The sequence below is a fragment of the Danio rerio genome, chromosome 17 (assembly GCF_049306965.1).
Source record: "Danio rerio strain Tuebingen ecotype United States chromosome 17, GRCz12tu, whole genome shotgun sequence".
Lineage (NCBI taxonomy): Eukaryota > Metazoa > Chordata > Actinopteri > Cypriniformes > Danionidae > Danio > Danio rerio.
In genome coordinates, this window is record NC_133192.1 from 50,354,983 (window position 1) to 50,378,534 (window position 23,552).

General features: G+C 35.8%; 2 protein-coding genes across 2 annotated transcripts in view; both read right to left on the reverse strand.

The window, feature by feature from the left end:
* Positions 1–14,345, reverse strand: part of znf106a (zinc finger protein 106a) — a 30,751-nt gene extending 16,406 nt beyond the window's left edge. Inside the window, exons 1-5 of the mRNA XM_003200378.6 lie at positions 14,215–14,345; positions 5,965–6,065; positions 5,765–5,826; positions 2,546–2,740; positions 20–1,780 (exon numbers count right to left, since the gene is read on the reverse strand). Of these exons, the coding sequence (XP_003200426.2) occupies positions 20–1,780; positions 2,546–2,740; positions 5,765–5,826; positions 5,965–6,018 (2,072 nt within the window). The 5' untranslated portion in view covers positions 6,019–6,065; positions 14,215–14,345. The remainder of the gene's footprint in view (positions 1–19; positions 1,781–2,545; positions 2,741–5,764; positions 5,827–5,964; positions 6,066–14,214) is intronic.
* Positions 14,346–14,772: 427 nt separating this feature from the next.
* pacc1 (proton activated chloride channel 1) lies at positions 14,773–23,314 on the reverse strand. The gene is made up of 8 exons (NM_001291762.1): positions 23,133–23,314; positions 22,880–22,976; positions 19,178–19,390; positions 18,635–18,789; positions 18,405–18,547; positions 18,182–18,323; positions 15,606–15,713; positions 14,773–15,515 (listed from the first exon to the last, which is right to left on the reverse strand). The coding sequence occupies exons 1-8, from the start codon at positions 23,166–23,168 to the stop codon at positions 15,354–15,356; spliced, it is 1,056 nt and encodes a 351-aa protein (NP_001278691.1). The 5' UTR covers positions 23,169–23,314; the 3' UTR covers positions 14,773–15,353.
* Between the last annotated feature and the right edge of the window lie 238 nt (positions 23,315–23,552).

Genomic DNA, 23,552 nt, shown 5'->3' on the forward strand with positions numbered 1-23,552 from the left:
TGAAAACTTAATGTAGTACCTTGGTAGGCCCTTGCCTTGCTTCTTCCGGTTCACTTCCTGGTACACCTGGTCCCAGTTAACATTCCGTCTGGAGCCAGAGGAGCTGATGAGCTGACGCAAGGTGGGTTTAAGTCCAGAGTCCTTCTCAGCCTCATTCTTTCGCATGTCACTCACGTTCCTAACACGTCTGGCATTATTTAAGTTGGGTTCATGAGATGCTGCTTTGACTTTGGTGCCCATATGGCGGTTCAGATCCCTCTGGAGACATGCAGGCAAGGCAAGTGTACTTAAGGAGGGTACAGAGTCACTTGCTGTTTGTTGGGATGGATTGCTGTGGGAGCCCTCACCAACTAAGCACAAACCTTCATCCAGTGTTTCCATTACTTGATCTTGTACTGGTATGTGTGGATTTTCCTCCATTTCACCACTGTCCTCCTCATCTTCGTGGTCTATAGTGGAGGTACTAACTTGCAAGGACTGCAGGTATGACCTACATTCACTGCGCACATTGCTGATCTGTATATTAGTTTCAGTACTGGTTAATTGCTCTTGGTCACTGCTGACGCGCCTGTCAAAACCATGTGTTTCTTGTCCCCTGTTCTTTTGCAGTTTCTTCTTACTTTCATGTAATGCTTGATTCTTGTTTAATTCTGAACTTTCTACTTGCATATTATTTGATCCTATAAGGCAGCTGTCTGGGCCAGGTGTGTCAATAGAGGTATTTCTATCAAGCAAAGTCTCTTTGGCTTTTCTTAGCATCTCCGAAAGCAGTCTGTCTTGCTGTGCACTGGACGAACCATGTTGTGGGATTTCTGAGCTTGAATGTGAATGCTTAGAACTTTTAGAGCTAACAGAATCTTGACTTCCTGCTTTTTTGAGGGGCCTCTTTGAACAATTTTCAGAAAGCTTGGTGGGCGTCTCTGTCCTTCTAGTGGTGGAGGTTGAGGAAAAACTGTCCTTGCTACAACCGCTAACATTCTTAGAAGAAATCTTCTGCTCCATGGAATTACTCTCTTCATAGAAAGTGGTTTTATGATGCCAGCGTTTGTGATCTGATTTAGACTTCCTCTCCATGTCCTGACTGCCCTTGTTATAACTTTGCGCATTTAGGTTTTCAGGAGATTTTACATCTGACTTATCTAATGGTGGGTGAGGGTTAGTCTGAGATGAGGGATCCCCAAGTTTAGCTGATGGATATGGTGCCCAACGATAAGCCTTCTCTGCCTTCTGACCCTTACCTTTGTTGGGATCATGATCACCAGATTCTTCAAGGCTCTGTTCACTTTGTGTCTGATTCTCAAATCTGTTGGGTGTCTTCTGATGCTCTCTTGTAGAAGATGTAAAGAACTTATGTGATGGTATGCACTGACCCCAAGGTACATTAACTCGACTGTTGTTCCAGGGAAACTGCTGTCTTAGATGTGGAGGGCAGAATCCATATTTGCCCTGCTTACCACCCCAGACATTTCCTTGGTTGTGCAAGCTCCCTCCCTGACGACCATAAGACCCCCACTTTTGAAAGTCAGGGGGTCCTTCAGCATGCCATGTGGCACACCTAACCTGTCGGCTAGGGTTAAACCATTTGTTGCATTCAGGGGATGAAAATCTTGAATTCTGCCATTCAGAGCCTCTACCCCTCTTGGGCATCTGCGGAAAGTTAGAATATGGCCGGTCCCAAGGGCCACAGGGCTGATACATCATATTTCTTGTTCGAAGTTCCTGCCACTTTCTTATATTTTCTTGCTCTTCTTTAGCCTGTTTTGCAGCAGCTTCTTCTTTCCTGATGGGAGGTCAATGTATAAAGGTGACAGAATGATATAACAGCTATAAACGGTGTTTAAAAACTTCACAATGAGGATAGGTGAACATGACGGTAGATCAATGCAATTTTACCAGAGACAATCTTAAGACAAGTTATTTCATCAAACCTTTATAATTAGATTAATTAGAAACTATTTCTTTTTTTCATTTAAATAATTTTTGCCTTGATTTTAAAAATTTGTAGTTGATGGCAGTTGTTTGTTAAGATCTTCAAGGCTGCTTTGTGGCTGACCACAGAAATATTAAGGCACATAAATGCTTTGTTTTATCTTATGAAAAATAAATCAAGCCACAATTAAAGAATCAACCTCTCACCGTGATCTAAATTAAATGATTTATGGACTCTTAGGGCATCTGGGTAGGATTTAAGTCAATAACCCCCATCTATTACTTTAACAGCATGGTGCATAAAAATAGTTGTTGAGGTCAGACTATTTAAAGACATACGGCCCATGCTGTTTAAGGATTGAGCTGCAGGGGTATAGTAGGGGAAGTGCATCCAAGAGTGTGAGAGTGCAAGTGTTGCAGTCATGGCTGTTTAAGGCCTCAAGGACAGCAGACTCCAGTGTCAGAAATGTTTGCAGAACAGTTTAATATAGAGCTGTTGTACTTACAAAAACATGCTAAAAATATTACAAAAACATACCACCTAATAAATACCTGATAACTGGCGAGTCTTCAAACACTATTATTGTCTAAAAAAGCATAGCAGACAAAAACTTACCTGATCATTTCTTTGCGATTTTCAATGAGCCTCACAATGTCTTTGTCAAAGTACTCTTCATCTTGGTCTTCGTTTAAGTGTTGCCGCTTCTGATTGTCAACACGCTGTTTATGTGAAGGACTGGAGATGTGACTGGCATAGTCGGTCAGGCTCACCTCTGTTATGCCGCAGACCCGGCACTCATGTCCACAGTCCCTGGGGACAGAGGAGAAGAAAGGCTGCTCAATGCTTCCTTCAGGCATGGCTACTGCTTCTCAGAGCGATCGTCTAATCAGTTAGGTTCCTTTTAAGAGATCAGGAGGCAAACTGACTTTGCAAACATAAAAATAAAATCCAACTAGTTACTGAAACAGAAAAAAAAACAATGCAATCTTCCTGATCTTGTGGTTTATCTTCATGGGGTTCACAACTGGTTTAAGGGGAAAAGGCATGAACAGAAGGCAGTGGGAGACATTGAGCTCAGAGGGGTGACCACCCGCTCAGCAGCTGCTGAGCCTTAGCACGCTGTCATGATGGAGTCCGCTGTGCTCTGAGATGTGGGTAGGCAGAGCTGTTGAATTTTGGTGTATTAAATCACACCCCGTTCTCTGTCTCCTCCTTCTTCTGCTCTTTAGGACTGCAACAGGGGCTGGACTCTTGAGCAAGCTGTAATATGATCTGCTTACATTTGCCGGCTTAAAAACCCCTCTCTGATATAGCTGCTATCTTCAGTGCCAAACCTGTGAGCTGATAAGATTCCTGCTGTTGACAGTTGGTCTATCCCCTAAAAAATGGTGTCAGGGCAGCCTGCCATTTTTCAGTCAGCATTCGGCATTTCAAAATATTTTGGTTTGTGTGTGTGATTGTAATTATGATCAGAATTATCACTATGTTCTAAAATGACTTTCCATTTGTTCAAGCAAAGTATTGGTTACTAGCTCTATAAAATTGTTCTGATTAATAATCTAAACCAGTGGGGCCAGATCAGGCTCATTGACATCTAAACTTCAATGTGCTTATCAAGGCATACATTTAAAAACTGTAAACTTTCAAAAGGGTTTAAAATTCGCACAAAAACTTCAATTCACCATTCACTTGTTCAAAACCTATTTAAAGGGCCATGAAACCCCCTCGTTTCAGCAGGGTGTTTTCACACCTCTACTTTGGAAAAAGTCAAAAAAGTGGGCGTGTCCAGCTCTATTTAGGGGGGAGTGTCGGAGGAAGAAAAGAGGCTTGGTGTGGGAGTGTCTATTTGGGCGCGCTGAATTTCAGAGTCAAAACACACACCCACAGCGGACAATGTGACTTTGTTTATTGTAATTATTTGCCAAATTATTAAATGATGGACTTTAACTGCAGTTTGGCTCTTTCATTCAGGGAATTCATTCATGTCCCTAATGACAAACGTGATATTTGATTCGAGGAACTGCTCTAAGCGTGTATTTTTCATGCAATGTTTGATACCGCATGGCGAATGAGAGAAAAAAAAAACCTCCGCATTTCCCGGAAACTTAGATGCACACGGCAGGTAGTGTCAGAAAGCCACGTGTGTTATTCCGGTCACAAAATCCAACACGAGGTTATAGTTTGGTTGTAACTGTTAGTGCTAACTTGTTTACACTCGGTGCAATAGTTTGTTTGATACGAATAAAATACGAACTGAATAAACAAAGAGCACTGGTCGCTCACTTACCAAATCTGTAGAGACAGGACAATCCACAGCAACTAGAGCCGCGAGTTTATTTAGAGGAGACTACAAGCGAATCCAGATCTCAGCGTTTGCAGATGAGAACAGCTCTCAGGTAAACAATAATCCTCCTTAGACACGTAAGTTATTGTTGTCGCGCGTTGCGTACACTGTTAATCCACACGTGAGTCTGAGCTCTCACAGAGAGAAAATGAAAACAAAACTTAACTGCAGCAAACTATAAAAGCAACACTTCACGCTTGTTTTGCCAATACAACGTGGCGACTCTGCCATCTACACTGTGACAGTCATGAATATTAATGAAGTTGCACAATAGAGCGCGCTGATTGGTTTGAACCAAGCCTTACTCATGCATTAATGCAACATACTGTAAGACGTAATAAGACACACTCTGGCACAGACGCCCAGTCTGCACGCTGGAATACAACGTTATTATGACATGGCCGTGACGCAGCTTCAAAAATTAGTTTCAAACCGGAAGTACGAATTTGCTTGAAATTACGCAAAAACAACCAATTTACACTTTTTAGTGAAATATAGGTGTCCTAATAGTGTTTTTAGCAGTGTGGGACACATATACGACTGTCAACAGCTCAAAAAATGTGTTTTGGTGTTTCGTGACCCTTTAAATGTCTTTCTTCTGTTCAAAATAAAAGAAGATATTCTGAAAAATACTGGCGGCTCGAACCCATTGACTTCTATAGTCATTTTTTTCTTACTATGAAAGACGATAAGTGCAAGCAAGCAGCATCCTTAAAATATCTTCTTTTGTGTTTAACAGAAGAAAGAAACTCACAAAGGTTTAAAACCACACAAGTGGTCATTTTAATTCTGGGGTTTGGGGTAGAAAGGAGGACCTACTACTTCCGCTGAGATTCTGAAATTCAACTACACTTTACAATACTGTGAGCCCACGGTTGAAACTTCATTTGAGTGATGTTTTGCAACTAATGCAGGTAGGTAATGTGATGGGGGATGAAGTACATCCAAATTCATAAAACTCATATTTCTACTACTTAAAAGAACATACCAATTAAAAAGCTGTGAAAACAGTTGATGTGATTTTGAAGACCTTAATCAGAGTGTTTTACTCAAATTGGAGCTAATCTGTGCAAGACAGAGTTCCTCTACAATCAAGTTTGTGAACTCCAGCTCGAAACTAAGTTAAATTGATTTTATAAAGAGCATGAGGTGCAATTATCTAAAACATAGCAAACCTCTACAAGTTGGTGTTTATGTGTTTTGCACTTCAGATTTCAGTACCCTCCTCATTTAAAAATGTCATTCTCACTTTTCACATTCCAGAGATGCACATAATAGTCACATGAGGCAGTTGTCATTTGTCAGTCCTGCCAGTTGTTTCTAATGTACCTATATATACTTCTGGGTTAAGGCAGCTGCCTCGGCTTATCTCTCCACTGACTAAAGAAGACACGTGCCTTATAGTGCACATGCTTTTCATTAGTGCCAAAAACCATATTGAGGTTTTTCCATGCACAGACTTAACATTAGTGTGTTTCAATTCCTCTTACCGGCCTTTCAGATTCTCCAGCTCTCGGTGGTGCAACATACTTCTCATGTGCTCTTCCATCTCCTAAAAAAATAGGACATGGCATATGCACAAGTCAAACAGGTTTGTACAATACAAGAGCAACTAAATTGCAGATTTCCACACAGCTATCACATTCTATCAGAACTGGGAAAAGGTGTATGCTTAAATCACAGAGTTTACCTGTTTGGAGTTGTAGACGGTTTCACAAAGAATGCATTTTAGTTCTTTAACCATCTTGAAAGATGTTACTCTGTCTCAGGCCAGCTTAAATCAACAGGATTCTGCATAGAAAAAAAAGAAAACAATCACATTATGCAACTTAAAATCCAAAACATTAACAAAGTGCTTGCCAAACATTTTTTTTCATTAAAATAGATTTTCTGTGAAATCAAACCTGCAACCTTTGGGTTACAAGTTTGACTCTCTAACCATCAAACCTCCTAAAACACAATTCTGAGACAATAACATAACTTTAGATTTACAAGGCAATCTATAATGAGCTAAAATAAGCTGTTTCTGTAAATGCACTCCAAATAACTGTGAAACTGAATAATTGATAGATAACAACACATCTGTACATAAAAAAATCATTTACACTGAGGTATTTACACTGGAAAATCACATGGAAATCAAATAAAATTGAACGTTTATGTTGTGTGTGTGAAGAGAATACTAGAAAAAATATGACAGATTGACTAAAGAGACTTCAAATAAACAATATCTGACATATTGCTTGTTGACTTTGGCCATACATTGGAAATGCTTCCAATTTAAAAGTGATACTCCATACAAACTTCAACATAATCCATCTCAAAGTGCATTTAAGGCAAGTAATTTCACTTGGTGGCCATGTTTGAAACAGCAAATTCCCCAAAATTGGTTACCAAGCTTATAATCAAATTTCATATTAGGAATCAACAATAAAATATAACAACAACTGTGTCTTTAGTTTAATTTCTAAATGTTTCAGTGAGTCAACCAAAATTTGCAGAAATTCAAATCAGTTCACACTAGTCTGAGCCCCTTGAGAATCGTCAGTCTATATCAGGGGTGTCCAAACTCGGTCCTGGAGGGCTGGTGTCTTGGAGAGTTTAGCTCCAACCTTAATCAAACACACCTGAACCAGCTAATCAAGGTCTGACTATATACTAGATCAATTCATTTCAATTCAGCTTTATTTGTATAGCGCTTTTACAATGTAGATTGTGTCAAAGCAGCTTCACATAAATGTTCATAGTAACTGGAACAGTGTAGTTCAGTTTTTAGAGTTTAAGTTCAGTTCAGTTCAGTTTAGCTCAGTTCAGTGTAATTTAAAATCATTACTGAGAGTTCAAACACTGAAGAGCAAATTCATCGAAGCGTAGATCTACCAATCCTGAACCATGCGAGCCAGAGGCAACAGCGGAGAGGGAAAAAAAAACTTCACCTGATAGGAGATCAGGGATGTCAAACTCAATTGCTGGAGGGTTGTAGCCCTGCAGTTTAGTTCCAACCCTGCTCCAACACACTTACCTGTAGGTTTCAAACAAGCCTGAAGGACTCAATTAGTTTGATCAGGTGTGTTTAGTTAGGGTTGGAACTAAACTGTGCAGAGCTGCGGCCCTCCAGGAATTGAGTTTGACATCCCTGTACCAGATAGCTTCCCGGCATTTAAGCAAGTGCGTTTAAGCAAGTTGGAGCTAAACTCAGTAGGACACCGGCCCTCCTGGACTGAGTTTGGACACTCCTGGTCTATATATCAATCGCTGATTGGCTCCTGTACTAGAATGTGGGGCTTCCTTCACCATACTAACCGTTACACTATTCTCCATTCAAAACTATCCAAGTGACACGTCTTGTGTATTCTATAGTCTTTGTCCATCTCTGCAAATCTACACAACGTAAGTGGATGAGACAGTAAAATAAAATATCTATATTAGATAGACATCACACTATTGAGCCTTGCGATTCTCCTCCCCGTTCCTGTTGCAGCAGCAACCTGCTTGTGAAAAATACACACTTAAGCCCCTTTACACTAACACGTCTTAATTGTGAAATGGCATTTTAGAACGAAAACAATTCACGTCCACATTGGTGTGTCTATCACGTAACGTGTCAGTGTCAGTACACTGCCTCAATCTTTCACTTTTACGCTTGTACTTTTAATATTTTTAACGAAAACCTCAAAATTGTTGGTTGGTTGTGCACCTTTTTTACCAGCCAATGCCATTATAACACCATTGACGACGCCATTACAATGACACAGATCACTCTGCCTATTCATGCCAGAGTTCTGCTGAAAAAGTGATTAATGGTAATTTGTGTGCAACTTATCTTTATTTATTCATGATTTGGTTATGGGTAAAACAAAGATTAAGCGGGTCAGGTAGTTGAAAGGGTTATCTACAAATAATTTAAGAATTATTATTAATTTAAAATGATTATTAATTATTGATAATTTAAAAATATTAATATAAATTATTTATGAATTAATTATTCATACTTAATTCACCGCCGCTTACATCAATAATGCCATCATCCATCGCAATGTTTCACATAAGACATCATATGATGCCAAATTGGTCAACATCGCCCAACCCTAATATATATAAAAAAGGAGATTGAAAAAGCTTTTTGCTAGATGCTCATCTGAATACGCAACACTGGTTATAATGTAGCCAGCGACAGCATTCAGAGTCAGCCATGCACATAGTTCAAAGATGACTGATCTTGTTCATTTCATACTGGAGAGGCTCATATGCAAAGGTACTGCCAAATCTTACATTAGACAGTGTGGCATCAGCAATGTATGTAGCTGGACAAACTCCATCCGGAAAAATAAGAGGGTCACAGTGTTTCAGGGTCAGTGTTTCTGGCTCCGGCACAAGATGCCAGAGGACATAAACCAGGAACAGCTCTCAGGTCAGGAGACTAAATGCAGCATGCTGAAAGTGTAGCACAGAAGCTAACCGCAAACCCCCTGCAGGCCAGGGTCAAGTCTAGACATGTTCAACTTCAAACGCCATTTGGAAAAACATTGCACCAACACTGTTCTTACAGTTTGAGGAGCCATTGGACAGCGATTACATTTAAAAGCTCTGTTTAAAGGGAAATGGAATGAAAATGAAAGGTTTGGAAACGTGTTTTTTAAACAGCATGTCATACCAATGATTCTTGAGACATGAGACAAAAGAGGGTGCTAAATTGCAATAACTTTTACAGAGATATAATAAACTACATTTTTGCATCCTGCAATCACGTATTGTCAACATTTTCAGACAGTAAATAACAATTAAAATATTTTAAAACACATTCTTATGTTAGCTGACATTTACATTTTTACATCTGACTAACAAGATTTCAACAACAAAAAAACAGCAAAGTATTGGAGAGAGTTTTGCTGGAGAAATATTATTTGTTGGAGCAATTGCGGATCACAGGACACTAACCATTTGCACATATTTTGGGGAAGTTTTCTGAAAGCGATACATAGATAGCATTTTAGAAATTATCTTAAATACTTCAATTGATCGTATTTACACTGTCGATGGAAGAAAAAAACAATATATGTATTGTCATATATATGTATTGTCATCCTTGCTTGAAATAAAAGCGCCATTACTAGATGCTGGTGTAAACCTAATCCACCACAAATGCTAGATTTGATTGATGTTTTGAAAAAATGTTTTCATTATGGAGAAAATTACCTATTGTGTGCATAAGCAAAAAGATACTTTTGTTGACTTTGGTTTAACCTTCCTGTCGTGATTAAAAGTGATGATCAGCCCTTTCGTTGAATTTTGAGTGTTTTAATCAACCTTGTTACACCTGTGGTGTTCCCAGTCAAAAGTGACCGCCAATGAATGGGTATCCAGCCTATTCATTCATCAGACAGAAAACATCCCCAGACACCCTACCCCAACTCACTCACTCACTTCAGACTGAATAATGTCTTTTGCAGGTACACATCCTCCAGCCTGACATCACAAGGAAACGTTATTATTTTACGTTTTGTCAGTGTGTAAGCGAGGCGCATGACTAACGCGCTTTGCGTTGGGCCAAGCTGAAACTAGCTAACAACAATTGCGTCGCACCTTGCGCCGGGTGTGTGATGAGGCCCAAGGACAGTGTCATTGATTGGGCCTATTTGTGCTGTTAACAACAGCTGTAATAAAGTTTGGATGTGAGAAGCTTCACTTGGAGTCCACCATAATAATATTAACCAATGCTGTGCAATTAATTGAAATTTAGTTTCCAATAAAAAGGATAAAACGGTTAAACTAGTGACGTGCCTCTCTAAATTTTTCTACATTCATACCTCCTCAGAGCCAGATTGCAGTAAAATCATGTTAATTGATTTTTACAGCATGAAACATGTTTCCTTAAGCCTAGTTCACACTACAGGATTTTAAACATCAGCAGATCGCTGTGCCGTTCACACTACATGACTTGACTTTGTGTCTTTTAATCTCTGAGGTGTTCACACTACGCAACACTCCGTGAACGATCCACAAGAGGGGGGTCACACACTACATGATCTGACAACAACTCATTCCCCATCAGCTCATTCAAGCTACCAAACCACAGCCAATGAAATTTTGAGGGCGGAGTCGTCAGAAAAAGCTAAACACTATTGGCTGCTTGTGTGCAGATTACATCACAGACAGCGTTTCAAGCTTTGGAGAAAGCATTTATAAACATTGTCAAATCAGCTGATTTATCAGCGGATTAATCACTCATCTGCAGGTTCCAGTGGATAGATACACAGAGAGTTTTTAATTTTTGTAATTTTATAACTCTTTGAAATAAAACTAACATATTTATAACACCCTGCCGTTTTCTAACTATCAGTGTATTTCTTTCTGACAATAAATTTCTTTTTATTACAAAACAGTACAGTACTGAGCATTTCTGCCTTAAATTACCATATTGGTCAAAATGACTGCATGCATGTCTGATACTTTTCACTTTGACTTTAAATATGTGTGCATTTTCTTGCCTGGCAACTTCCTGCTAACATAAACAAAACTTTCTGATGGCAAAAACATCAATTTACTTTAGATATCTTTCAAAACAGCATATTCTGTGCCGAATAGCTCCTGTTTGAAAGTGAAAATGAAAGCCAAGACCTTTAAGTGTTTTAGTATCTTAACTAAATATTTTTAGGCTGTATTACCAAAAAAAGATGATATTTTTAGGGTAATGGTGTCATTAAATATGATGCCAAACATTCAAAGCTTAATTTTAATATCTCAATAATAGCTTTGAATGTAAATATGTTGTGACAGTATGGCGTTTTATATGAGAACGGTCAGAATGAGCAGTATGGTAATTCTAATAGTTACAGAATTCTAGTTCCACTGTTAATATAGTCTACTCTCATGTCTGTGCTAACGCAGAATGAAGCGAGTGCACTGATGCCCATTCTGACCAATCACAGATGTTTCTGCTGAGCTCCTGAGCACACAGGCATTCAGCCCATGCTGATATGCTCTCTCATTGGCTGCAGCTCGTCACTACATCTGACCACACGTGGGGTTGAGTCGGCCGACTGCTCTGGAATATTTAGCATGCTGAATGTTGGATTTCCGTCTGCGAGGTGTCGGCGACGCGTCAGCGAGCCTCGTTGATGCGTTGTTCAGTAGTTCACACATAAAGAGCGGCGAGCGCCGTGCACCCGCAGATTTCTTCCCGATCACAGCCCGATCTGTCGGCGAGCTCGTTAACTTCCAAATCGGGCTCAAATCAGGCTTAAAATCCTCTAGTGTGAACTAGGCATTAATTGCTATTCATATTTAATAGAGGTAAAGTTGGTTTTATATTCGGACATTCAGACATTCTGCTTTGTAATATAATTTCAGAAAAGTATTCTTTGCAAATTTTAAATTGGGAAATCAAATTAGCAGCCAATGACTATCAAAATACAACAATATTTACAGTCAGTTAGATAGTGTTGATGTTGTTTTGAAGTCATACTTACATGCTGCTAATTCTGATTGAATATTCAAAATAGCGTGGTAAACAATATAGAGACAGTTAAATGAAGGAATGTACGAATGTAAAACCAACTTTACCTCAATTCAAATTATTAAGCATTTAAAGCCTTTATTCATTTTTTTAAAAGCACGAAAGACAAGTTGTTCTGTTCTATGCATGCGCTATAGGGATGTATGTCCCCACCAATGTCAAGAGCAAATCTACACCCTTGTTCAGACTGAATGATTGATTGAATTAACCTTTCCTGGTCTGGTCCTAAACTATGAAGGTATTTTTGGTGCAAAACTCCCAAGTAGCTGTAAAAGTGTAATTTTTAGTTGTAAAAAATAGCCACACATTGCCATCAGGATGTGAAGAGACTTACAACGAGAACAACAAAAAAAAATTCAGAAGAAAATGACCTATTGCACAATTAACACATCTTAAAATAAAATAAAACAGCAGAGCAGTTTCAGTACAATGCAAAAACACCTTGTAGGATCTGCCTCTGAGGCATACAGGACAGATCTAAACAAATACTCAAATTGTCCTTTTGTCAAACAAAATATTGGGAGTAGGCATGGGACGATGACCGGTTTCAAGGTTTAGTGGGGTTTGGAGAAGTCAGAATATTAAAACGACAATAATGTTTTGTTATAGCATTTCTAAGGTATATGTAGAGTTTTTTTTAAATGTTTTTTATATGTTGTAAGGGAAATCTGTGTTTTTAAAGCTCATGAAGAGAGCAGAAGTCAATGGTTTATTTTAATTATGTAGCCCTGGCATGTTTACTGTTTCAAAATACTGTAAATGTTTCCTAAAATGTTATATATTGTGTTAAATGAGGAAAGCAGTTGTTGTTTTTTATTAAGACATTTAAAAATTATTTTACAGCAGCTAACAATACTGTAAAACAGTGAAACCGTTTTTCCAAAGTTATCATACCGTCAGAAACCAGCCCATGTCTAATTGGGAACAAAACATATCTGATTATTTCAATTGAAAGATATACTACATTTGAGCAACTTCAACTCTTAAATTTTACATAAGTACCCACAGGGATGACTTACTGTTCTGTCAATAAAGTCAATCATCATGAGCATGTTCAAGAGAGTATGACTGGTATCTAATATGGGGGCATAGCTTTTGGTAAAAGTAGTATGCCTGATTGAAGTACAGCTGGCTTAATATTTGAACATTCCTCCATTTTGGAACAGTGACAACATGTAACAGGTGTATAATGTATTTAAAATGTTTATTATGCTACTTTTAATATTTTGGCCTGAAATGGCATGTAAATATGAATTTAAAATAACATTAGCTCAATTTTACTGACTGTGAACAACGTTTTACTTTGACTGATAATACGATTTCCCTATTTAGAATTTGAAAATAATATTTTTCTGAAATTATACAATTAAAGAGAAAGTCTGAATGTACAAATATAAAACCAACTTTCCCCCTAACGTAACCCTGTGGGATTCTGGTTTTATATTCACACATTCAGACTTTCCCCTTAATAATAGTTTCATATAAGTATTCCTTGCAGATTCCTAATAGTGAAATCATATTAGCGGCCAATGACTATCAAAGTACACCATTGTTCACAGTCAATTAAATAGTGGTAATGTTGTTTTGAAGTCATTTATGTGATTTCATCTCGAATATTCAGAGTACCATGGTTAAACAACATAGGGATTTGTCACTAAACAAATGTGCGAATATGAAACCAACTTTACCTCAATGTATTTTGTGTGCCAAGTTGTGTTTTGGATCATTGTTTGGTTTGTAAAGTTGCAAACATTTATGAGAGAAGTTTTGGCGCTCAAGGACAACGTGCTGTTTATGGTTGTACATGTAAACTAATTTGGCTGTTTAAACGTGATTTTTTTAACATAACAAGCCTAAAACTAAATCAACTATAGTCTTAAGACACTTTTGTTTATGTGATGATTTTCGTGTTAGTGCGATGTTTTCTTATAAGAAAAAACTAATCACAATACACATTGAAATGGGCTTCTAACGTTAGGAGCCTCAAAGTTATGAGGGTGTGCACTTTTGAGTTTGTGTACAACATGTTTTTTTTTTTTTTTTTTTTTTTTTTACTTTTTTTGGCATGTCTTATCAATTCAAAAATGAAATCTTATAAAAAGTAACGTATGTAATACTAAAAAGGCAAGCAGTCTTATTATTAGTATGTGTAACATTATCTCTTTCCTGTTAAGACATGTTTGTTGCCTGTATTCGTTATTTGGTTAATGCATCTGAAAATAATTCTGCAAACATCACTTGACAACATACTAGTGTAAACTTTAAGAAAGCTAGACTGTTATAAAAATAAATGGGCGCAATATTTCAAACGTGCAGCGGCGTTGCTCAATGTGCAGATGTTTAGCATTCAGGCTAATGTTAACACACATTAGGATTACGAAAGTGGCAAAACTTATGGATTTGAAAAAAATATTTACTTTATACCTCTCAATTCACGCGGAGATTGAATTTCTCAGATTTCCACGAAAAAACACAATTTCTATTCATATTCCTCGCTTCTTAGTAACGTTATGAGTGCCTTGCCACCGTGAACAAGGAAACAAATCGCGTAGTTCAAAAATGGCCGCCAAAACTTTAAAGTAAAAGTCCCGTGCTAACGGTCTACATTATTTTAAATAAAAACGCAACAAGATCAATAAATCAATAAAATCATCAGAACAAAGGATTACTGGGGGAAACATATTGTTTCAAATTATGAGAGCACACCTTGTGTGTAATACAGCCAAAGTTATACTTCACATTAACTTTCCAGCAAACACAGAAACTGTGTGAGAATGTTCCAGGAATGTTTTTTTAACCCAGAGGGAATGGTCTGTTTACATGAAGAAAACGTTCCCAACGAGAGAAAAAAAAAACATTTTGTTAGCTGGGTTTCTTTAAAAAGAGTAGGCTAAAGAATGTAATAGGCCTACTTGTGCTTGAGATATTGGATTGTTTAAATATCAATACTTTTTAATCATAGAGGCTGCGTCAATCGTAATATTTATATGATTAAAGTGGTTTTAATAAATATAAATGGTTAATGTTCATTAAAAACTACATGAAAAGATGTATTTACACAATCTGAAAATACACACGCCAGACAGTCATTTAATTGTTAAACGGCACAGTAACAACACACAAACTGCCCCTTACAAATATGATTGCTAAATAACAAATGTTTTCAAAACATTTTTAAATCACTGAAATAATTTCATAGGTTTGGAATTAAAAAACACATCTCAAGTTGATGTTTATGGAAATGTTAATAGAAAACAGCAACAGTGAAGAGTAATCCTCAGCATTAAGAAAACAAGACAACATTGCAAAAGAGTTACTTATTGATGGTCGAGAAATGCAACATAACCAAAGGACCTTGTCAAATGTGTGAAGTTAATAATTAAACTTTGCTCTTGTACTGTTGATCATGTGCCTCAGAGTTTGTACAATACTGTACAATATTAAAATCACTCCAGTTAAAACGCAATACATTCATTAAGAAAATGTATATCTGAAATGGTTCAGCAGTTCAGGAGTCCCAATGGTCCTAATTAAAATCTCCAGATGTGTAATGTTGTCCGGTTTTAGCTGATTTGGTTCATTTCTCTCATTTTTGCCCTTTTGTGTCTTTTGCGGATTCGGATCATCCACTTAATGCTGAGTTTGGCAAAGTCTGCTGCTTTAAACAGGGCCATGAAGACGCCACACAAAATGGCAATGGTGTTCCACGGGTTTGCTGTCACTATCTGTTAAAAAGAAGATATAAGTATACTTAATTAGACAGTCTACAAAGCATCTGAAGTATTAATTGAATATTTGAAGGCGTGTTCACTTACGTCTTTAACTTGCTGTATAAATGGATCCCGCCATTGGAACACGATGAAGAAAAGCTCGTTGGTTTGCTCCAGTGGAGGCCTTTTGTCAATGTACTTCACCACACTAGACTAGAATTAACATGTCGGGTAAAAATAAAACAGAATATGGATTTAAAAAATATAGTGCTTATTTTTATCTCACAGTTTTTTTTTCCCTCACACAATTGCGGGGTTGTGATTGACATTTTTTTCCCTCTCAAAATGTTGCCTTTTATCTAATTAGGCTATGTTTACATCTCACAACACTGGCTTTTTTAACTGTCAGAATTGTCTGTTTATATCACACAGTTCTGAACTTCTTTACTCTACAAATTCTGAGTTTACAAAATTACAACAGAGTTTATACCTCAAAATTCAGTCTTTTCATTTTGGGATGTTAAAAAGTTATGCATTTGTAACTTCTAGTGTATATATATATATGTATATATATACATATATACACACACACTTTTTTATTGATTCTATTAATAAAAAAGTATATATATATATATATATATATATATACACACACACACACACACACACACATACACATACATATACATATATAATATATATATATATATATATATATATATATATATATATATATATATATATATATATATATATATATATGTGCAGTGTGTATATGTGTGTATATATATATATACATATATATATACATATATACACACACACTTTTTTATTGATTCTATTAATAAAAAAGTATATATATATATATATATATATATATATATATATATATATATATATATATACACACACACACACACACACACACATACACATACATATGCATATACATATATAATATATATATATATATATATATATATATATATATATATATATATATATATATATATATATATATATATATATATATATACATACATACACTCACCTTCCACTTTATTAGGTACACCTCATTTACGCAAATTTGTGATCAGCCAACCATATGGCAGCAACTCAATGCATTTGGACTTGTAGACAAGGTCAAAACGATCTGATGCAGTTCAAACAGAGCATCAGAATGGCGATGAAAGCTAATTTAAGTGACTTTGAACAAGGCATGGTTGCTGGTGCCAGATGGGCTGGTCTGAGTATTTCAGAAACTGCTGATCTACTAGGATTTTCAAGCATAACACACGAATATCTAGTGAGAGACAGTTCTGTGGGCGCAAATGCCTTGTTGATGCCAGAGGTCAAATAAGAATGCTCAAACTGGTTAGAGCTGATAGAAAGGCAGCAGTAAGTCAAATAACCACTCGTTACAACTGAAATGCAGAAGAGCATCTCTGAACGCACAACACGTCCAAACTTGAGACAGATGGGCTACAGCAGCAGAAGACCACACCTGGTGCCGCTCCTGTCAGCTAAGAACAGGAAACTGAGGCTACAATTGGCACAGGCTCATCAAAACTGGACAATAGAAGATTGGAAAAACGTTGCCTGGTCTGATGGGTCTTGATTTCTGCTGTGACATTCGGATGGTAGGGTCAGAATTTGGCGTCAACAACATGAAAGCATGGATCCATCCTGCCTAGAATCAATGGTTCAGGCTGCTGCTGGTGGTGTAATGGTGTTGGGGATATTTTCTTGGCACACTTTGGACCTATTACTACCAATTGAGCATTATGTCAGCACCACAGCCTGAGTATTGCTGCTCATCATGTCCATCCCTTTATGACCACAGTGTACCCATCTTCTGATGGCTACTTGCAGCAGGATAACGCACCATGTCACAAAGTGCGAATCATCTCAGACTGGTTTCTTGCACATGACAATGAGTTCACTGTACTCAAATGGCCTCCACAGTCACCAGAGCTCTCAATCCAATAGAGCACCTTTGGTATATGGTGGAATGGAAGATTTGCATTATGGATTTGCAGCCGACAAATCTGCAGCAACTGCATGGTGCTATCTTGTCAATTTGGACCAAAATCTCTGAGAAATATTTCCAGTGCCTTGCTGAATCTATGCCCCAAAGGATTAAAGCAGTTCTGAGGGCAAAAAGGGGTCCAACCCGGTACTAGTAAGCTGTGCCTAATAAAGTGGACGGTGAGTATATATATCTCGCAATCTTGAAATCCTGAAAATGGTGAAAAGTATTAATAGTGAAATATATACTATTTTTTATAATTATACTATATAAACTAAAATTTTTCATTATTCCTATTCTGTCACACAAATATGCTTCCACAATAACCATATATTATGCATTTTAGCATTTGGCACTTTATAGATGCCGCAGTTTAAAAGTATGTGGCTTTAGATTGTTCCCAAACTTTACAGATTTATTTCCAACCCTAGTGATTGGCTCTAATATGACATGGTTGGTTTTGACCATATTTGGAACGATTGTGAATATGAATGAGCTCTGCACTGATGATATGTTAAGATATCAGCCCACTGATGTGAATGTTGTAAAAAAATACAATCTCTTTGTTTTCCATGTTTGTTATGACCCTAATTATTATATTACTATGCTGAAGTTAACAAAAAAAAAAAAAACAATATTAAATATTCATTACCTCCTGTCTAAATTCTACTGATTCATTTCTTCTGCCTGAAGTCCTGACTAAAGACATTTTGACCCACGTCCTAAAGCCTCCAGAGAAGGTCCACATCGAGTAGTTCCTTTCACAGTCCATCATAAATGCAGCTTTATCTGAGCTGGTTAGAAATAAAAAGTACAATTTATTCAAACAGTAAAACAAACCCAATTCATGGTAAACATTCCTATCTAGGATCTACCTTTCAAGCATGTCACTGAATTTAGCAAAAATCATATAGCTGATTGCGCTGAAATCCTCTTCTGTTTCGTTTCGGCTAAGCTGAAGGAATATAAGCTCTCGGTTCCTCACGTCAGTCGGCCCTCTGAACACCAAAGCTCGCTTCTGTTGCCAAAAAAAGAGAAATGTTACATAAAAAAGATTAATAATAGTACCATTTCTTTAGAAAAACTTCCGATCTAAAAAACATACTTCTGTCTGGTTTGAATACGGCCCATGGTAGATGACTTCCTCTTTCATACACTCTCTTTTCGCAAGATTTTCCAATGCAACAAGAGGTGGAATGTTGTCGTGATAGTGATGCATGCAGCTTAATAAATGTGCCTTTCCAGGAAATAAAACAATTCCTGCAAACAAAAGAATGATCAAACATACTTTAAAAGATTGCACTCACTGGCCACTTTATTAGGTACACCTTACTAGTACCAGCTTGGAACCCTTTTGCCCCCACAACTGCCTTAATCCTTCGTGGCATAGATTCAACAAGGTACTGGAAATATTCCTTAGAGATTTCGGTCCATATTGACATGATAGCATCACGAAGTTGCGGCAGATTTGTCCATGATGCGAATCTCCTGTTCCACCACATCCCAAAGGTGCTCTATTGAACACCTCAAGACACTTGCTGCCTATAGAGGATGAGGACGCTTCATCTAAAATAGCTTAATCTGTGTTCTGAAGATGAACAAAGGTTATTTTTTGAGGTGAACTAAACATATAAATAGAAACACTCACCTGGTGCAGCAAACTCTTCAACCTCTTTGTATGAAACGGACATCACTGGGTGGTTGAGTTTGTCCATGAAGTCTGAAATGGTTTGGTAGGCCAAGAACACAGCCACCGCCGTGAGCGCCAAGTAAATGAGGACAAGGATTACTGTGAAAACATTCTTCAGGCAAGCTTTGTTGAAGCCAATGGGCATTAGATTGCTATCCACATTGTCCTCATCTGCAATATATAATAAAAGTTCATTTTAAGCTATCTGTTCGATAAGGACACAATGAATACATTTTAAAGTACACATGTAATCAAAACTAACCATATTGATTTCTTTTAGTTCACATTGCTCGTTTTGTGGTGAACATTTCATTTGTAAATGTCATTAAGAAAACATTGGGTGCTCTTCTAATCTAAACTTAAAATCTGAAAATGCGCTTCCTGTTTGTTTTCAGTGAAATTCTGAGATTATGTCTGTCTGAGGTATTGGGTGTGGCTAACATACTTAACCACAACCCTTTAACTGTCAGTTTTGACATCAAACAGAAATGGTGAGCAGGAGGTGTGTTTTTAATAACTCTTCTAAAACCCATTTTCCAGATCTGTCTTAATAAAATTCCTACCTTACTACATCCACTGTTTCCTTATTTTATAATCTATTTCTCTTTGAATTTTTTTTTCTTTTTAAATATTTTCCAAATTAAGTTTGACAGAGCAAGGAAATTTTCACAGTATGTCTGATAATATTTTTTTTTCTGGAGAAAGTCCTATTTGTTTAATTTTTGCTAGAATAAAACACGTTTTTAATATATTAAAAACCATTTTAACGGTCAAAATTATTAGCCCCTTTAAGCTACATAGGTTTTCCGATAGTCTACAGAACAAATCATCATTATACAATAACTTGCCTAATTACCCTAACCTGCCATGTTAACCTTATTAACCTAGTGAAGCCTTTAAATGTCACTTTAAGCTGTATAGAAGTGTCTTGAAAAATATCAAATGAAATATTATTTACTGTCATCATGGCAAAGATAAAATAGATCAGTCATAAGAAATGAGTGACTATCATGTTTAGAAATGTGTTAAAGAAATCTTCTCTCCGTTAAACCGAAATTGGGGGGGAAAAATAAACAGGGGGGCTAATAATTCTGGCTTCAACTGTGTGTGTGTGTGTGTGAATATATATATATATATATATAAATATATATATATATATATATATATATATATATATATATATATATATATATATATATATATATATATATATATATATATATATATATATATATATATATATATGTATATGTATATATATATATATATATGTATGTATATATATATATATATATATATATATATATATATATATATATATATATRTRTATATATATATATATATATATATATATATATATGTATATATATATATATATATATATATATATATATRTGTATATATATATATATATATATATATATATATATATATATATATATATGTATATATATATATATATATATATATATATATATATATATATATGTATATATATATATATATATATATATATATATATATGTRTATATATATATATATATATATATATATATATATATATATGTATATATAAATATATATATATATATGTATATATAAATATATATATATATATATATGTATATATAAATATATATATATATATATATATATATATATATATATATATATATATATATATATATATATATATATATATATATATATATATATATGTGTTTAAATTTATATAGCGATTTATCAGTGGATCGCTCGGATGTCAGCTAATAGACAAACCATCTGATCAAAGTGACTTTAAAACGCTCCAGTGTCCCTGTATCTGGGGTTACACTTAGTCAACAGCTGGGATTTCAGTGAACTAATGACCTTCACAGCCAATCACATGTTCGCAGGACATGCATGTCTTTAAAATTTCAGATTTGATTGGTATCGAATTCCAGTATTGTGACAACCCTAGTCATCAGCATCTTAATTAAATCCTTGAAAGTTCTTAATATTTAGATTTTGAAAATGTAAATTTAAATGCATTTATGAATGAATGTAATATATCATCTTTGCATTCAATCATGATAAACAAATTGCCGCTTATGTGAGGTGTTTCTAATGCAGCATCTATGGACAGACGTTAATCTCTCTTCTGGCTACTGTTATTAATCTCACTCATTTTTTTTTCTTTTTCTGAAAGTCTTGATAACACCATTGTGGTGTTTTTCTTGTATTATTAAAATAGGATAGTATAAAAATGATTTGTTGTACTCTCCCATTCACTGCACTCTTAAGTTTACCCAACTAGGCTGCCTTCTACTACTGAGAATTCCGGAAATTTGAAAAGGGTCCATGTTTTTTTTATTATTAATCTTATATATATATATAAATATTTTGAGGGGATATGACAATGGAGATTACAGACAGGACAATATTGGGAGCAGAGAGAGGGGAAGAGTTGGCAAAGGACCTCGAGCTGGGAATCAAACTCGGGTCGCCGTAAGCACTGTGGTGCTATATGTCCGCTCACTTACCCACTAGGCTATTGCCGCTGACTTAAATTTAAATTTAGACAAATTTTATATGCAAAAGAAATGTTCTCAAAGCATCATGGAAAATAACAAAACATATTATGAAATAAAAACATATATTTTAATTTTACCCAAACCCACAACTAAATCCAGAAAGATTTATCCATAAACTGTGAATTTTTAAGCTATCTCCTAATTATTTTCACACAAACACACACATCTTAGGAAAACAACGGGGAATAAACTTTTTTTTTGTTTTGATTATTTTTTATTTACATATTGTTAAGTATTTACATATTATTTAAATTTACTTTTTGGGACAATTCAGTTTGTTTGTTCATTTAAAATGTAATGTATTGAGAAGGAAAACAACAGGAATGAGAATCTGCACACTTCAGTCTTTTAAATGCTTCATCAAAGGCCACAAAAATTGTGAAACGTTTTTTTTTTTTTTTTTTTTTGTGGTTTTTATTTGTTGCCTCTGGATTTTCTTCAGTACAGTTTCATTCATCTCTTTGGATATAGGAAGACGAACTGTTATTTTAGACATCTAGCATAGGGTCCTGTCTTTAACTGTGTACTGAGAAGGGACACTTTTATTGGTTCAGTGGTTATACTAAATTATGATTATTTATCTCAAGACGGTAAAAGTTTAATAAATAAATAAATATATTTACATCACCTAAACTAATTATAGCATAATTAATAAATCAATGTTAGATAGATAGATAGATAGATAGATAGATAGATAGATAGATAGATAGATAGATAGATAGATAGATAGATAGATAGATAGATAGATAGATAGATAGATAGATAGATAGATAGATAGATAGATAGATAAGATTACTGTATCTGAAAATAGTTTACCTTAAGATTATGATTACATTTTCTTTTATTTCAGCAACAATAAAATCCTGTCAAATTACCGTCTGAAGATAATAATCCAATTATTGATTATGTATATAAATCAATGATAAACATATTCAACTATATATATATATATATATATATATATATATATATATATATATATATATATATATATATATATATATATATATATATATGTGTGTGTGTGTGTGAGTGAATACTAAAATATCTCTATTGACATTCAGAACCAGACAGAAAAGTACTGACCTGGTAAAGGATCGCAGGCTTCATCATCTTGCTCCACTTCAGAAACACCATTGTCCCGAATGGACTCTACTGTCTCAGGACGCTCTTCTCCATTGAACTACAATGCAGCAAGTGACAATTAAAAACAATATATTCATACGGTTATTTGAATTTTGCATGAGTAAGAGAAGCGGTCAGCTGTTATGATCACATGACCGGATGAATAAAGCCCTGTAGGACCTAACGTTAATAACCGCATTTGGAAGCTCATTACCTCCTGATAAGAGCGCGATGTGTCTCTTCTCAGCATCGTGCTTCACCTCCGAATATCTGCGGTGTTTAAAGTTTGCCATCAACTTTCAGAAGTAGATCCCGACTTTGAGACACATTTCTAGCGGTGTCTTGAGAAGCTCGCGGGAGGCACAGCCAATAGCCAGAAAAACACATGCCAGGCGTGACATCACAGGAGCTCGGGGAGGGCTTCTGTAAAGTAAAAGTTTACTTATGTCTTCCGTAGAGTAGTTGGGTTTTGTTATCGTCTAGTTTTCTCTGAAGATTCACGTCAATTTGCCGTACATAAGCGTTTATCTTTTGTTATTGGGGGACAATGTTATTTGTATGAACAAACTAAAACACGCTGTTCTGGGAAATTGTTTTAAAGTGAGAGTAACGCGTGGTTAGTGGTGTGTTTAGT

Coding starts and splice junctions, on each gene's coding strand:
- pacc1 (NM_001291762.1), bottom strand. CDS start 23,168: ATGCTGAGAAGAGACACATCGCGCTCTTATCAGGAG. Junction 18,548..18,634: donor CGTATTCAAACCAGACAGAA/GTATGTTTTTTA, acceptor TTTTGGCAACAG/AAGCGAGCTTTGGTGTTCAG. Junction 15,714..18,181: donor CAGTAGAATTTAGACAGGAG/GTAATGAATATT, acceptor TGTTAATTCTAG/TCTAGTGTGGTGAAGTACAT.